Source organism: Leptodactylus fuscus, chromosome 5 (genome assembly GCF_031893055.1).
Source record: "Leptodactylus fuscus isolate aLepFus1 chromosome 5, aLepFus1.hap2, whole genome shotgun sequence".
NCBI lineage: Eukaryota > Metazoa > Chordata > Amphibia > Anura > Leptodactylidae > Leptodactylus > Leptodactylus fuscus.
Window position 1 is genome coordinate 46,133,472 of NC_134269.1, and position 18,796 is coordinate 46,152,267.

At 41.5% G+C, this 18,796-nt stretch overlaps 1 protein-coding gene across 2 annotated transcripts in view; it reads left to right on the forward strand.

Moving 5' to 3' along the window:
* Window positions 1-18,796, forward strand: part of UNC5D (unc-5 netrin receptor D) — a 562,375-nt gene that overhangs the window by 407,151 nt on the left and 136,428 nt on the right. The window contains exon 7 of one of the 2 annotated variants that reach the window (XM_075273020.1): window positions 5,337-5,498. In XM_075273020.1, the coding sequence (XP_075129121.1) occupies window positions 5,337-5,498 (162 nt within the window). Of the gene's footprint in view, window positions 1-5,333; window positions 5,499-18,796 lie in introns of both variants that reach the window. The other variant, XM_075273019.1, reaches the window with a different exon arrangement.

An 18,796-nucleotide genomic window follows, 5' to 3' on the forward strand; every position in this document is an offset into this window, starting at 1 on the left:
ACGATGTGCACTACTGCTCTACCTAAACCCACTGCTACACTCTGTATGGTAAGTGAGCAGTGTGGCTCCTAGAAATGTTACCATTTTCAGTAGCCACGCTGTCCTGGAAACTGATATGCAGAGGTCCGGGCTGTTTTATCGCCGCAAATGTATCATTGATGGCCTATCTTAAGGACTTGCCATCAATATTAGAAAGATGGATAAATCCTTTAAAGTGGTTGTCCAGGAATTGAAGCAAAACATGTGGCGGGCCGGAGATGTAAGATGTAAAAAATAAATAAACATACTCACCTGTTCCCAGCGCTTCCTTGTCCGCTGCCAGTATCCATTCAGTTTTGTGCCGGCTGCTCCTTGCTAGGAGTCCTGCACCTCATGTGACCGCTGAGACCAATTAGGTACAGGATTTCCAGAAATGAGGCACAGCCATGAGACCAAACAAACACAGGCAGGGAACAACAGGGTGCTGAAACAGGTAAGAAGTTTTTTTTTTTTTTACACCTACGTCACAGTGATCACTACAGTTTATGGACAACCTCTTTTAATTTTTATGGCCACTTCACTGGTCCCCCCCATACAATGGCCTCTTCACTGGCCCCCCATAATGTATGGGGAACAGTGATGGGGCCATATTGTGTGGGAGCAGTGATGGGGTAACATCTTGCTGCTCAAGATAAGCCATACATACCTGAAGCCCCACATTGCAGAAACACAACTTCTTTGGCTACTGCAGAAAAAAAAATTCTGTATTATACAGAACCAGCAAAGTGAATGAAATTTAATCACATTTACCTCATCCACATATTACAGGAAAAAAAGATGTGGAAGATGCTGCAAATTCCTAAATGTGTGCACTTCTAATAACATGGCCGGTTACTTTCAGCTGAGCAATTGGGAGAAAGTGCTGGAAAATGCATCAAAAGCGCAATGAAAAACACTGTGAAAAAAATACATTGACAATTAGCGCTATTTTTTTCCACAGTGTTTTTTAGCTGCATCTCACTGTTGGGCCTAATCCTTGTCATCTCAATATATTGTACATCACATTATAAGGCTTAGGCCTCGTTCACATCTGCGTTGGTATTCCGTCTGGGGGATTCTGCATGAGGAGTCCTCCGAATGGAATACCAAACGCAACTGCAAGTGGTGTGCCAGTGAAAGCACACGGACCCCATAGACTATAATGGGGTCCGTGTGCTTGCCGCCAGATCTCTGCAGGGATCATGCGGACAGGAAAGTATTTCACAATCTACTTTCCCGTCGCATGATTCGTGCGGGCAGCGAGCAGCAAGCACACGGACCCCATTATACTCTATGGGGTCCGTTTGCTTTCACTGGCACACCACTTGCAGTTGCATTTGGTATTCCATTCAGGGGAGTCCTCAATATTCCTTTCGGGGGGGGGGGGGGGATCCCCATGTAGACTCTCCGAATAGAATACCAAACTCAGATGTGAACGAAGGGTAAGGCCTAACACAGTGTCCTGCAGCAAAAAAGCGCTGCAGGAAAAATACCGGCGGCAACGCATAAGTTTTTCCCACAGCGCTTTTTGCTAAAACTCCGCAGAGGTTTCCTCTGAGAACTTTCTGCTTCCATTATACCTATAGGGACATTGCCGGTGTTTCTGTAGGTATAAGTGACATGCTGCAATTTCCAAAACCGCAACAGTTTTGGATATTGCAGCGTTTCCACTGTGATGGGATGGGATTGCACACACTATATACCTACACATTCGTAGATATACCATATTTACTCACAGATATACATTCATATATGCTCACACATATACATTATTATAGCATATATACAGTTATATACTTTCATATACCATATATGGCATATATATACTTATATGAATGTATGAATACTATATATACTAACATACAATCCATACACAATACACATTATTATAGCATACTATATATACTCACACATACGTATATACAACCATACAGTACTCACACAGTATACAAGAAACATACAGTAAAGAAATGTACACACATATAAATATTAAATATACAGATTTTACCAAAAGAATATACTCACATTCTCCAGAAGTGAAGCATCGCAGCAGACTGCTCCTGTCCTCACACGCTACGATCCAAGGGATGACTCACTAGTTTATAAGGAAGAGGGGGAGGGGGAAGTTCAGGCAACATGGACAAGTCTTGACACTATTAGCCCTCATTTTTTCAATGCAAATGCATTGGTTAGGTTCCCGATCGGGGCCCCTAACCAATTCATCTGCACTAACAAAATGAGTACTAACAGTTAGGGCTCGGGGCCCACTGGGGGATTCCCCGGTTCCCCGGTGGGCCAGTCCGACCCTGGGTCCATGCGCTTTCTGTACGCAGCCCACACGAATCATGTTGACAGAAAGTAGATCACAATCTACTTTTCTCTCCACATGTTCCATGCAGACACCGCACGAAGAGCACACGGACCCCTTTATAGTCTATGGGATCCGTTTGCTTTCTCTGCACACTGCTTGCCAGTGCATTTGGTATTCTTTTCGGAGGGGTCCCCATGCGGGCTCCCTGAACAGATTACCAAACGCAGATGTGAACTAACCATTAGAACAATGATATGCCAACAGATATCCAGAGCTGCATTTCAGAGCCGATATCCATTATATTATTATATTTTCTCTTAGGCATGTTTGAAATGTAGACTTAAAAAAGACAAACCGTTTGGAAGAGTGAATATTTATTTGGTTTCGGTCTAGGGACCCCATGATGTTCTAAATGATGGTTTCCCAGCAAGGAGCTTCTCTAGCTCTGATAAAATTCTGACTTGTAGATCTGAGAGAACACTAAAACATTACAAAAACATTCATTTCAATAGTGCAATTGTCTCAAAGGCCAGTGACACATGGAGATGATCAGAGCTGGTGTCTCGATCTCTTTATTCAGACATCAATGAGAATCTCAGTTTTATAGAACTTCTTATAATACCATGCAAAGGAATTCTCAAAATGTAAAGTACCTTCAAAGACTGAACGTATACATGTCATTGCAGTCATTCTCCCATGTGATGTTCCCCTTGGTACCAAGTTATATATTCCTGATATATTTCCAACCACAGTGACCATGATGGTTGAAATCCTAACAAACTCAACCGTGGTGGTCACCAACAATAATTCAAATAGAGGCATGGGGCACAATATGGTCGGGTCTCCTCCACCCATGAAGGCCGATACAGTTATGTATAGCTCCTAGTCCTGGGATGAGTTGAAAGTACACGTTCTTAAAATAAAGGATAAAGTGTACAATAGATGAGCACGAGAACGTTGATAATGTATATAGAGCTAGGGGATTTGTAAAGAGGACCTGTCAACTAGTCTGAAGAGCCATCATCTGATAGATGACGCCTTCCTCGACATTTTGGAATTTTCTTTTTCTAAATCTGTTTAGCTATTTCAAAATATTTAGTCATAAAGTATAGTGCTAGAAAATATGTTAGACTGGTATAGAGTAGTTTTTGAGGGGATATTAGTTTTTATAGTTATATCTAACAATTTATTAGACCACCATGAATCACGCATTGCTAACTTGTCGTAAAAACAGGCATCGAGGTTCTACAGGGTTAAGACAACCTCTTCTCAAAAGATGGTTCATTTACGATAAGCTGATCCCAATGATCATGTAGATCCCATTACAAGATGTAAATGCCCTAATATACCCCAAATCAGCCACCCCCCCATACTCTCCCCCTCGACTCCAACTCCCCACCACCACCACCACCACCACTTTACTGGCTTTGGCAATGCCAAATATCCGTTCGGACGTGCCAATAATGCCTATTTGATTTGATTTGATATATCGAGTATATAAACAGTAGATACCCTGGTGGGACTGGTTATTCCAATCCTAAATTTGAAAACCATTGAGAGATTTAGTGACAATACATGTGCCCTTATTTCTCCATTAAAATCAGTTCAATGATTCATCTGTTCTAGATTTTTCTAAGAACCTCATAATATCAGAATTTTTATTCTTTTCTCTTGGACACATGGAATGATGGAATTAGTCGGAGACGAATGTTATCTAATTAAGCGTTACATACATTAGAGTAACATTTGCACTGGATAATGAGCATAGTAGCCCGTACTATTGTGAGAAGCTGTCATCTGTCCTGAATATCATTGTTTATGAGCTGACCTTCAATACAATAGATGATAATCACCTATCCTGGAGGAAGACATAGCCACTTAGTGTACCAAGGGACATTTTTGTCATACAGTCACTGTCAACACCGATTACCTACTTTTTCATTAGCGTGATCTACTAGGGCACCGAAAGGGTATTTTATACTACATGTAAGATAATTATTTAGTCATCAACAGTGCCTATTTAGCTCTCATAGTCAGAGTCGTAGTAAAGTGAAGCAGGAGGGTAGAATGTTGGACCCAAACATGAACGGAAGGTGTAACGTGCAGACTGCCCAAAGGTGGAGCACAAACGGATGAATAAACCGTATCTTTATTGAAGTACAAGGCACAATGCGTTTTGGACAAAGAACAGCCCTTTCTCGAGTGCATTTACTGATAAGAAGGCCTTGCATATGTGATTGACAGCCTATCTTCCTATCAGTATATGCAATTGAGAAAGGGCTGTTCTAGCCTGGAACACGTTGTGCCTTGCACTTCAATAAAGATTTGATTTATTCATCCTTTTGTGCTCCATCTTTGACCAGAGGGCGCGTTCCACCTTTCATTTGTGTTTGGGTCCAACACTCTACCCACCTGCATTTGTACACCTGGGCATCTGGTGGATTCTGCTGCCACTCTCACCTTATTACTCAAGCGTTATGTTTTTGTAATATCCTCACAACAATACAAGGTGAGAGGCCATCTGGTCTTTTTTTTTTTTTTTTTACCTTCTATTTGACTACACTCTATTTTTCTCTGAGCCAATATACAACAGATCTGCACTATTTTGTTGCTTGGTGTCTTCCTTGTTTTTGGTAGTAAAGTGAAGGGCTGTAATTATTTTTGTATTTCTAAATGAATAGACCTGGACAGATTTAGCCTAGGTGAGCAAAATCCAGCAAGAGGGGGCCAGCACAGGTGACTAAACATGGGATTTTAAGACAACTCTAGGACTCCAGTCCGAACAATGCCCAGGTTCACACTGGTGTACACCACAGAGGAAATGCTAAGAGATACCTGCACGGCCAATAACTGGCCGAGGTGAACCATTATTCCAGACAGGCAATTTTATTTCTTGGAAAAGCCTTAGAGTCCTTAGAGTTCAGGTTAAAATGTGGAATAGACTCTTATGAATGGGTATTGGCATTATACAGATATTAATTTCATTATTCCTCTAATTTTCTAGTAGAAGGACAATGGAAAGAATGGGGTGAGTGGTCGGTCTGCAGCACAGAATGTGAACACCAGCGTGAAAGGGAATGTACAATACCTGCTACAACGAATGGAGGAAAGCCATGTGACGGGATGAGTCAGGAGTCTGAAAACTGCACAGATGGTCTGTGTATTCAAGGTTAGTAACACAAGCAGTGCACAAGTGCGGGTCAGATATTGTCCATTGTGTTTTAATAAAAGGCTCTGGTTATTCAATAATTCCCACTTCTCACCTATCTACAGAATAGGAAAAATTTCCTGACCATTGAGTGGCCTATCTATAATGAAATAGAAAAAGTTCCCATATCCTTCATTTGAATGGAGTAGTTGTTACTTACATATACAGTATGTATTGAGTATAGTTCTGCAATAAGTGGCTCAGATTTTAAAAAAAAATTGTGTTGGGTCAACCAGCTACCACACCATAGCCTTAAAGGTTAATGTAACTGACTAAGGTAAGCTAACTGACTCCTAAATCCAGTTTACTGTAACCATGTTAAGTAATAACACAATGGTAGATATGGCATACATAGTTACATATAGTTACATAGTTGATGAGGTTGGATAAAGACATTAGTCCATCAAGTCCAACCTATAGCCCTACAATCCCTACAGTGTTGATCCAGGGGAAGGCAAAAAACCCCATGAAGCTCATGGCAATTGCCCTATTTCAGGGGAAAAAATTCCTTCCCGACTCCAAATCTGGCAGTCAGTATAAAAACCCTGGATCAACGTGTCCTTAAATATACCATATAGTAGATATAATTTTTAATGTCCACAAATGTCTTCTTTACATAATATAGTAGCAGTAAACTGGATTTAGGAGTCAGTTATGTCATCGACAATATCACTAAATGTGAGCAAACATGGAAGTACGAGCAAAATAAATTGCACATGTTAGAAATTGGGAACTTGTATCCCAAAGCTTTCCTTTGGATCCGAACTAATAGAGTAAATTTCTGCCTATAATATCTAACTTGAAATGAGGACCACATATGGACATCAAAGAAGGATCTCCCCTTCAAGTACCTATCTATGAGCCAGGACTAGGAGTGGCTCCCGCTATGATGAAATTGAGAAATCAACCTCATGCTAGTCAGTTGTTTACTGCAGTGGCTGCCTTGTCAAAGGGGTTGCTTTTATTGAGAGAAACCCTTTAAGTAATATTTAGGACATTTTGTAAGAAGCGGGATTTTCCTTGGATATGTCTTTAAAGGGGGTTTGTCACTAGAACCCAGCCCTGCTGATAGATAGGTTAGGTTTACCCAACTCCAATGGTGTTATCCCCTTGTGAATCGGTGCCACCACTACCCAAATATTGTCGATTTTATCAAGATGCAAATGAATTATTTTAGCAATGAGGATATAATAAGTAATAATAATAATTGCCTTCATTACACCTAGAACTCATTTGTATACTGATAAAACCAACAAGTACAGCAAGAAAATGGAAACAAGGGGACAACAAGGGGGGAAAAATCAGGGTTGAGCCGATCTTGAAATTTCAGGATTGATTTTAAAATCCAATTTACGATCATTTTCCAGCCGATCCCGATCGTGAAATTTGCTCGATCGCCGATCGGGACCTGATCTTTCCCGATCCCGATCATCCTCAATCCTAGTCGATGCTTATCTATGGGAAAAGTCACTTTTAGGGTTGAGCTGATCTTGAGATTTCAAAATCCAATTTCTGATCATTTTCCAGCCGATCCCGATCGTGAAATTTGCTCGATCACCGATCGGGACTTGATCTTTCCCGATCCCGATCACTCAACCCTAGTCAATGCTTCTCTATGGGAAAAGTAACTTTTAGGATTGATTTCAAAATCCAATTTCTGATCATTTTCCAGCCGATCCCGATCGTGAAATTTGCTCGATCGCCGATCGGGATCCGATCGCTCAACCCTAGAAAAAATGTTTAACTCAAGTGACCCTAAACTATCTATCTGCAAGCTTGGTTCTGGTGACAGACTCCCTTTAAGAGATTGTAACCACACAAGTCACACATCCTATTTAAGCCTGAATCCCTTATTCCTCCATCAACAAAGCCGCTGACACAAAGCCTCTGAGTGATTTGCTGTGATTCTTACTGAAATATATTATTGCCATCGACATCCCACGCGTTCTTCATCACAGATGTCAGACTTTGGCCAGAAAGTATTTGAATAATTCAGATGACCAATGCATTAAAACACTTGCTCTGTCACAAAAATGGATGACATAGATAACAAGTTAGCCTTCCACTTCTCAAATTCACCTTTCCTCTACCTCTAGGGAAAGACAATTGTATCTTAGAATTTAAGAAATTAGATTTCTGTCCTTGACACTGGCAAAGTACGGTTTTCAGGAAAGTGGAGACTAGAAGAGAGAGGACTTCAGGCTGCAATAGATGTCCTTATTATTTAACCCCTATATAATACATCTAATCTTAATCTTTCAAGTATCTATCTATTTTAGAAAGATTAAGATGGTGTATGTGTATATGTATATATATATATATATATATATATATATATATATATATATATACATACATACATACAGTATCACTACAGTATCTAGAACCGCATAATTCTGAGATTGTAAAATTTGTAATTTCTGTTCCGACATGACTTCAGTTTGGGATAAGCTCGGGCTGTATTGTATTCTGCACACATACTGTACATTGGCTTGTGTTGGGTGCAGACAGGCATTACAGTACATCTATATGGTAATCAGTACTTATTAAAATCAGAGGCAAATATCTGATCTGAGAAGTATGGGGTCGCTTCAGTAATAATGACCTATAAACCCAGACTTTCAGTGATCTTTTCAGCATTGTATCCTGCCTGAACCCATTAAAATATCCTTGTAGAAGAGCGTTTTATTCCTCATTCAGAAAATGGATGATTATTATTTAACTTAACCAAACCTTGCCTGGGCTTCGTCATTGATGCTCCGACTCTCAATATCCTCTGGCTAGCAGTGTCCTTCATTGGCAAACTGATACACCATTATTATACTATAGAAAAATAACTATAAATGAGAACGGCTGTAAAAAGTGCATAAAGAAAACATGTAATATACAGATGAGTAAGATCCCCGTCTATAACTTATAGACAACTCACCCAGGTGAAAGAGACTTGTTATACATAACAATAAACCACCTAATAGTTCATAGATTCCTCTTGTGCCACCAAAGCAGCTTTCTCGTGTCATCCAGACATGGACTCCACAAGACCTCTGAAAGTGTCCTGTGATATGTGGCATGTTACCAGCACTTCATTTCATTACTATACATTGGAGGTGAGGGGTTCATGGATCAGACTTGTTATTCACCACATGCCACAGATACTCAATTGGATTCAAATCTGAATTTGGAGGTCAGCTGAATGTCTCAAAGTCTTTGTTATGGACCATTCCTGTTCATTTTATACAGTGTGTCTGTAGGGGAGATCCTCCCTGCATAACAGGCCCAAACTTTACCAGTATACCAGATCCATCACTTGCAGTGTTAGGGTAAGTTCACATGGGCTATTTTGGTCCACAACCTGAGGCGGAGACCAAAATATGAGTAGCTGCGACTGGATTCCTGTGCAGTGCACCGGCATCCATTTGCGCACTCTGATCCAAATGAATTGACCTAGTTGAGATGGAGTGTCTTCAGGCGGATGTCGCCAGGCGAATAAGCCTGAAAGAATGAGCTTTTTTTTGTTTGTTCCGGCTCCTGGAAAAAAAAGAACTGACCAGCTCCCATTAATTTCAATGGGAGTCATCTATTTTGGCCAGGATTTTGAGGCAGCTATGTTCTCAAAATCCTGACCAAAAAACCCTGTGTGAACTTACCCTTCAACTAAGGTTTCTTGGACTCACTAGATACAATGATTCTGGGGGCCCAGGTGCCAACAAACCCTACAAAAATAGATAACAGTTCCCTTTAATTTTTTATGTTTTCTTCTGGAACATTTATAGTGCTATAATCTAGACTCACTGGAGGATCCTCTGATACTCTAATGGACCAGTCCAACAGTGTCCATGCAGTCCATTCAGCTGTTTGTCATATTGTGGAGTTAGACCCGAGCTACAATAAGACGTTCTTTAGTTATTGGAACCAAGGAGTATGCAGGCAGAGGTAGAAATAAGCAGAATACGGCACATGGAGCAGTATCAAGAAAAACACATAGATCTCATTTGTATGAATGTCCTCAAAGACAACACTCCAAGCTAACCACAGAGATTAGACCTCAACCTCCTGCGCTACGGTAGCAACTTCTAAGGAATATAAAGAACTGACTAAATTAGAACCTGTACATAAGTTCTCTAGAAAGAGAAGAGCACATGCCTTTGATCCAGCATGACCCAACATCATGCTGCAGCTAGTGCATGGACATGCCCCAGGACATTCCTCTAGAGAACCTTCTGAGACACAACTCTTGGCACAACCAATCATCCTCTTTCACTTGTGATGCCTGTAAGGAAACCTAACACCATTACCACCCACAAGAGTGTGTAAATCCAGGAAAACAGCAGATTGGAAAAGGTTACAACTTACACACATATCTGGACATGGTATGGAAGTATACATCTGTAGCAATGTTTGCATATGATATTCACTATGCTTTAAAGGGATTCTAACATTTGAAACTTTTTTTTTTCTAGTTGACACGTCAGAATAGCCTTAAGAAAGGCTATTCTTCTCCTACCTTTAGATGTCTTCTTTGCCCCACCATTCAGTTAAAAATCCGTTTTTTGTTGGTATGCAAATGAGTTCTCTCGCAGCACTCAAACAGCACTGGGGGCATCCCCAATGCTGCCAAAAAACTCTCTCTAGTGCCACCTCCATCTTCATCAGCAACGGCCTCTTCATCTTCTTCTTCCGGCACTGGGGTCACACTTGTACACCTGCGCTGTCAGCTCTGCTATCAGGCCGCAGGCAGAGCCGAGTACACATGCCGGCGGCCATTTTTTTGTGGCCACTTACACGAACATGCGCAGTACGCTCTGTACTCCATAGAACTACAGGAGCGTACTGAGCATGCTCACGTAAGCGGCCACAAAATAAAAATGACCGCTGGCATGTGCACTCAGCTCTGCCTGCGGCCTGATGGCAGAGCCGACTGCGCAGGCATACAAGTGTGACCCTAGCACCAGAAGAAGAAGATGAACAGGCCGTTTCTGGCGAAGATGGAGGCAGCGCTGGAGAGAGTTTTCTCACAGCATTGGGGATGCCCCCAGTGCTGCAAGAGAACTCATTTGCATACCGACGAAAAACTGATTTTTAACTGAACGGTGGTGCGGAGAAGACATCTAAAGGTAGGAGAACAATAGCCTTTCTTAAGGCTATTCCTACGTGTCAACTAGAAAAAAAAAGTTTTAAATTATAGGATCCCTTTAAAGCTGTGTTCCATAGGCAGAGCACCATCTTAAAGGGTTTTTCCTACTAACACTCTTAACCTATCCAGGAGATAGGTGATACATGTAGGATTGCTTGGAACCCACACCCATTACAAGAAAGAGGGTCATGGAGTGGATGCTAACTCTGCTACATTAAAGGGGCTCCATCATTGGGAAAAGTCATTTTTAACTAATCACATACTTGCATAGGCTTTAGAAAGGCTATTCCACACCTACCCTTAGTATATAGATTGCCTCAGTGGTTTTTGAATGAGCCCGTTTTTATTCATATGCTAATGAGCTTCCAGCCAGCACAGGAAGTTTCCAGCAGCACTTGTCCCTGCTATTATCTCCTATATGTGTGTAAATAGGAAGCTGAATAATCATCAGCAGCAGCAGCCTGTGCTGTATACACTCATAGGAAACAATAGCAAAGGGGTGCACAATGCATTGTGCACCAGTCTAATTAGCATATGCATAAAAACGGACTTATTCAGAAACCGCTGAAGAAATTTACATACTAAAGGTAGGTGTGGAATAGCCTTTCTAAAGGCTATACAAGCATGTGATTAGTTAAAAATGACTTTTCCCAATGATAGAGCCCCTTTAACTTTAACTTCAATTGTTGGGAATAACCTTGTACAAAGCCCTGTCAGTCATGTAGAAGAATATTGGTCAGATCTGTAGCAATACATGTATCCCCATTCCTATCATTTTGGGGGATGTCTGCTGTATTTAAGAAGAACTATACCTTTGTGCTGTATATTTAAGATATAACATTGTCTATGGTGGAATAGTGCCCTCTATTGACATCCCCTCTATTGACACCATATATTGTGCCATACTGCCCAAATATTTAATAAACTAGGGTATATAATTGTATGGGGCATAAGGGGTAAGATCTGGGTACCCAAGCATAAGAACTAATTGTATCCCAACCAGTACTGACACAACCTTCATGACTACACAGGTCTCATACCTCTGCATTACAGTTTTAGTCTTGGAATATAAGGATCTCTTAATAATGGCAGATGGAGTCGAGAATTGAAGGCAGTTCTTTGAAGTCTTATGGATGTTGAAGAAATTTTGACATACAGTAGAGAGGAAGGTTATTGATGGTATGATAAGCAGATCGATACGTCTAAGAAGACTTATATAGAGGGGATGTAACAAAGTAGATAAAAGTTTGGCAGTTGTTAAACAGCATAGAATATGTCAGGCCGAGGATAGGAGATGGACAGCAGCCCCCTCCTCACTTTCCAGGAAGATCGCAGATAAGGTAGTGAGGTCAAAGCAAAATCGAAAATATCAAAGTAAACTTGGCTGAGGTTGAGAATCTGCTGGGGTGAGTATTATTTATGAATGCAATATGTATCTACAGTAGGTCAATATTTCTGTGAAATTTCAGGAAGTGCTATGAGCAGTAACCGATGGGTTCTGGTTCATATTGGCTACGAGGACTAACAGATCAAGAAAAACTGAAGTGGATTAAAAGAGAGCACTGTATACATTATACAGCATTGAGCTGTGTCTAATGGAGGGATGTGGAAGGTTATTGTGGCTTTGTATAGGTGAGTGAGGTTTACAAACAAGGGTATAATTATAGTGGGTGCAAACGTCTTCTAAAATGGGCCCCCACTTAATATAGACTTTAGGTACCCATACACTTTTAACAGCTACTAGCCAAATTTATGTTTAGCTGACCTCTTTCTGGCTCCTTTATGCACATATGAGCTGTGCCGAGCATGCATGTATTTTTTTTTATTTGTTTTTGAAAGGAAAAGGAGATAGAGGTGGAGATGGGTGTAGCTTATGTCCCCATTACATCTTTGAGAGCAAAGGATTGGGCATGGTAAAATGTGTCTGATACTGACTTACTCCTTCCTACATTTTCTGTAAGGCAAGAGTCAGGAAATCTCCATACATGTAAGACAGGCCCGGTTCACATCTGCGTTCGATATTCCATTTGGGGTGTCCACTCGGGGACCACCCAAATAAAATACTGAATGCCTTAAAAAGCTTTGCAATTAAACCACATGGACCCAATAGATTATAATGGGGTCCATGTGTTTTCCACACAGTGTCCGCACGACTCATGGGGAAGGAAAGTACTTCAAGCAGCACTTTTCTCTCCACATGATTTATACGGGCACCGCGCAGAATACACATGGACCGCATTAGGGTCCATTCACACAGAGGAAAATGGTGAGGAATTTGGTTTGGAATTTCAGCATTGAAAAAAAGCCTCCCATTCACTTCAATGGGTTCCTTTTTTCTGCTAGCAGAAAAAGGAATCCATTGATTTCAATGGGAGGCTTTTTTTTCAGCGCTGATATTCCACACCAAATTCCTCACCATTTTCCTCCGTGTGAATGGACCTTTATAGTCTATGGGGTCCAAGTGCTTTCATTGCTCACCACTTTTTAATGCGTTCAGTATTCCATTCGGAGGATCCCTAAGAGGACTCTCTGAACTGAATACCGAACGCAGATGTGAACCCGGCCTTACTCCAAAAATTGCAACTTTTTTACAACTTGTGTGGCAGTTTTCTGGTACACAAGCCATGATAAATCACTCTTTGTATTCACTTCTATCCCTTGACATCTGCTGTTGGTGAGAGTCTTGACATCCCCATATACATTTCAAGGTCATCCCATCTTGCCAAAAATTGATGAATTCAGCCAACAAGCAGTGTGGGACCACCTTTAGCCTACTGTATAAGAAAAATTCTAAAAAGAAAGTGAGAGCAAATAGAGGACACATTTGCAGAACCGTGAAAAAAATTGGAACGTCAGATTGGACAATCCAAGATAAACCCAATATACAATGTAGTATGCAGCAGCATAAAGTAGACCCCTGAACATGACATGGTTAACTGCTCCTTGCATGCCATCTCCATATCCTCCTCATTCATAGAACATTTCAGCAGAAGGGTAATTATTAATCTTTCTACATGACAAAGCTAGTGCGTAGCCATACTGCAGAACCCAGACATTAGGGTATATATTACACAGTAGAACATCAAAACCTATTTATCATACTAATGTTATCAAAGTACAAGAGGCGTAATCTCCGATTACAACAGAGCTTATCTCCAATGCAAGGCTGATCCTCCCTGCTCTCATAGCAGCCTTCCAAGGGCTATACTTAATAGTGAATAGCGGCATTCTGCAAGCTCCTCTCTGTGACTGACTGCAGATGTGGAGGTGAAAAGATCTCAGCCCTTCATTCATTATAATAGCAGCGAGGTCCCAACAGCACAAAACAGCATCTGCTATCTCTTGGGCATTCACATTTTTTACTTTGTTAGAAGCTTTTTAATTTCTTCACCACTGACAGGGCATCTGCATTATGTCTGCTGCCCCCTCTACCAGTTATGCTTTACTATTCCCTCAATGTGCAGTATTCTCATGCAGAAAGAAATGAGTGTAAAGCATCTTAAGACTTTCAACCTCCAACGGATTAGCAAATCTACATATGAAAGTTGGCTTTGCATAGCTGTGTATATGATGCATGTATGCCGTGAAACATATGATGCATACACTTTATTCCGACTCAAATTAAATGAAATTAATTGGTTAATCTCAAGATGTGCCAAAGACTTGGGTTCCATTTCTTTTGGCCACTCCCATTAGCTAGCGCCAGGAGCCTTTCCTATGGAGTGACACCTATCTATATATTACACTTCGTTCACATCTGCGTTCAGTATTTTGTTTGGGGAGTCCGCACCGAACGCAACTGCAAGCGGTGTGCAGTAAAAGCACACGGACCCTATAGACTATAATGGGATCCGTATGCTTGCCGCGCGCTGCCTGCACAAATCATGCGGACAGGAAAGTAGATTGTGAACTACTTTCCTGTCCGCATGATCCCTGCGGAGATCTGGTGGCAAGCACAAGGACCCTATTATAGTCTATGGGGTCCTTGTGCTTTCACTGGCACACCGCTTGCAGTTGCATTCGGTATTCCATTCAGGGGGGTCCTCATGTGGACTTCCCTGGATGGAATACCAACGCAGATGTTAATGAGGCATTACATTCATTTGACTGCTATAGGAAGAATCTAGATTTTGAAGCCAGACCAGTCATATGATCACCAAGTCGGCTTCAATTGAAAAATTGTTGGGATGCGAGAACCCTTTAATTCTTAAGGATAAGGCCACACATTCCAGTAACCCTGATATTGTTGTTGCATTTTTTTTTCTTTAGCCACATCCAGGAGTGGATTGAGCAAAAGCAAAAGTATCTCACATTCCTCTTCTAGGCATTCTTAGCGTTGGCTCAAAAAACCACAACGAAATCTGAAACAAAAAAAAGCTGTGTTTCTGCAATGTGGGGCCTCAGCCTTAAAGGGGTATTCCCAACTCACCCTTTCACCATCTTGCATGCTGTGTGCTCTGTTCACTTCCTGGTTTTCTCAGTACATTGGTGGGTGGGGTTTTACTTGCTGTCTCGCAGGCAAAGCTCTGCTATCTCTCTTCATAGAAGTACATGTTTGCAGTTTAGTAATGAGGGATGGTTGTAAATAAATTAGCACAGTATCACTGGAAGATGCACAATATGAAGCTGATGTAGCAGAGCTGATAACGGGAAGAGCTGGAGATAAACAGCTCAGAAATACAAGCTGCTCCTAAGTCCTGGGCACTCAGCTCCCCCTCTCCTATCTGAGAGCAGGGAGCTATGTCACTTGTCCTGGGTGGAGAGATAAGACCATCCCAAATCCGTGGTTATGGAGAAGCCGTTTAAACAATGAAGTGAATAATCTCCGTTAATAGCCAAATAAAGCAGTATTGATAAATCAATGTATATAGAAAAAGTCTTAAATCAACATAAGCTAGCAGTATAGATAGGATCCTTGAGATGGGACAACCCCTTTAATGTTTTATGATGTCTATACTCAGGGGTGAACATGCTCCTTTCACCGCCCGAGGCAAAGTACAGAAAGCCGCCCCCTCCCCGGCAGGGCCCCGCCCCTCCCCGAACGGGACGTGGCTTAGCGGAGGGGGCGTGGCAACTCAAAGGGGCGGGGCTTAGCGCCGTTCGTCGGCAGAGAGCAGGCCCAGAGACTGCCTGCGCTGTGCCAGAGCGTGAGGGAGGCTGCTGGAGCAGCGCCGCTCCAGTGGCCTCCCCAAACCACCGCTCCGTGCTAAGCTAGTCCAGGACAGCTTGTCCTAGACTGGCTTAGGTTAGCAAAAATTCCGCCCTCCCTGAGGCCCTGGCATAGCGCCGCCTGAAGCGCTCGCTTCAGGTCGCCTCATGGGAGGTGCGGCACTGTCTATACTGTATGTTGGTACAGGTCAGGATTATATTATGGATACTGCCACAACACCCACCAGTATGAGTTAGGCTTATACACATAGCCAGGCTCTTGCTACAACCACTGAGTTCAGAGATTATATTATATTATGGATACTGCCACAACACCCACCAGTATGAGTTAGGCTTATACACATAGCCAGGCTCTTGCTACAACCACTGAGTTCAGAGATTATATTATATTATGGATACTGCCACAACACCCACCAGTATGAGTTAGGCTTATACACATAGCCAGGCTCTTGCTACAACCACTGGGTTCAGAGACAGCTCTGATACTATTATTTTAACCCTTTAACACAGGCAGGCAATTGGTACTCAGTGCTGATGGGTAACCGTGTTAGGTAGGGCTCTATCAAAGGCTACGTGGTTATCCATAGACATCAACCTATTGGACCATGCCAAATGCATGGCCTAATATGTCAGCTTTCAATTTTACATTAAGAAGCAATAATGTTTTGGATCAAAAAATATTCCAAAGCATTATAGAAACGATCAAAAGATGAAAGCTTCTAGTTTTGGACTGAAGTTCCTTGGGTCCTCCAGATAAAATGAATTTTGGGACCACACTCCAACAACCCCTAGGAAATAGATCATAGTACCCTTTAAATTTGAGTGTCTTCTGCTTGACTATTATTCTGTTAGAACCTGGGCTAACCAGGGGGTTCTCTGATACACTGGTGAGCCAAACAAATATCGGCATCTAGATCCCTAGTGGGGTTAAAAAGATCAGTAAAATTTATACGGAAATTAATTTTGAATTTTCCAATGTTGTAGACAAGGGATCAGCAACATTGACCATTCCGGCTGTTGTGATCCACAACTTCAAGCATACGAACTTGCTAAGCCTTTCATAGGAATTACAGGAGTGCTGAAGATTGCTGATACCGTAGCTAGATGGATATTGGGTCACCTTTAACAATTGATGCCCTATATCCAAAATTTGAGAAATGGAAAGTTGTAGTGTGGTTTGGCATTTAAGTGATTGACTCTCATTGACTCATTGGGCAGTCCTGTATGTTGATGTTGGTAAGGATTGGCGTAGTTGCATAAATATGTTCACAGTATATATTAAGCATTTAACAATATGTTCATGTGAAAATAAGACTAATAATAATCTACGGGATTCGATGTTAAACTTTGCTTACTGCAAGCTCTATAGAAATAAGTGTAGAAATAAATGCTGTGGTTGTTGCTTTACTTAAAACTTGGCAGAGACCTCAAGAGTATTTAGTTACTCTGTCCCTCAATAGATATCGCCAGACAGCGCCATCTGACAACCGGCATGTGGCATCCTAATTACTGTGTTGTTTGCGTCTATGTTCTTTTGTACTGAGCTGTACACCATGGGCAGACACGAATTCAGACTCTCGGCTTCTCCATGGTGCAAACACCTGTGAGGAAACTGCTTCCATTTGTGGTCGTTGAATATGTATGAGTCTGCCAGGCCCCTGGGCCAGCACAAGCTCACGTCGAGCACTTAAGAGGACAGTCTTGCATGGCTTTACAGAACTAAGGAGGCATTAATAAACCTGGGGGAGAGGTGCGAGCGATGGTGGGCTATTCATTAGAACATGGACTTAATGTATGGGTCTGTCTACTCTTATAATGATACAAGAAAAGGTAAAATGAAGTTTTGTATGGATGAAAGGCAGAGAAGATATACCAAATATAGATGTTACCTCCCAATGTGAAGAAAGGTAGCGAACGTTGTTAAATAAATAGCTAATATAGCTTTCATATTAAAGAATTATATGTTATATACAATATGTGTAGTTTTGTCATAATAATAAATCTAAAGTTACCTGAAGATAAACCGTAGCACAGGACACCGATAGCTTATAATAATAATAATACTACATCAATGGTGGCCAAGTCCAGCAACCAAATATCTTATGTGTAGGGGGGGGGGGGGCTACCATTTCATCAGGTTTTTATATTTCAAGATATATGGTCAAGATACAGGAAGCCACCCCAGGTGTCTTGCAGTGGCTTATTTTCCTCTACAATGTTAGGTCCGTTTTGCATGTTTACGGGAGGTTGAGATGGCCAGCAATTGGATGAGCAAGTGGTTGGCCAGCCGTTATCTGAAGTGTATGGTTGTCTTGTTTGTACTACCCATTTTTTGTTAGAATGATTTCATGGTGACAATCTGACCTCCTATTGGTAAAATGTTGAAACTTGATAAAAATTGTTCACATTAGGCTCAACACGGTGGCTCAGTGGTTAGCAGTTCAGCCTTGCAGAGCTAGAGTCCTGGGTTCAAATCCTGTCAGGAATAACATCTGCAAGGAGTTTGTATGTTCTCCCCGTGTTTGCATGGATTTCCTCCCATTCTATAAATACATACTGATAGGGAAAAAGGTACATTGTGATCTCTGTATGGGGCTCACAATCTACATTAAAAAAAATTGTTCACATTTATGGTGGCTCCACAGGGAAAATAAACCAATACATACTGTATTTCCCGGTTCAGCCAGAACAAAAATAGTCTTTGTAACCATTCTGACTAATAGATGAAGGTCCTACTATCAAAATGAGTTTTATAAACTCAAAAATCTCTCTCTATGATGTGAGTGTTGGTGAATCTACCACTCTAAAAACCTGCGGTTATCATTGTTGCCTTCCATTGCCGGAGTCCTTGGTTCAAGTCAAGTCCAGACAAGAACAAGATCTTTGTGGAGTTGGCATGTTCTCTGTCTTAGACCGGAATTGGACTTTATTGGAAATGCCACCTTTCAATACAAGT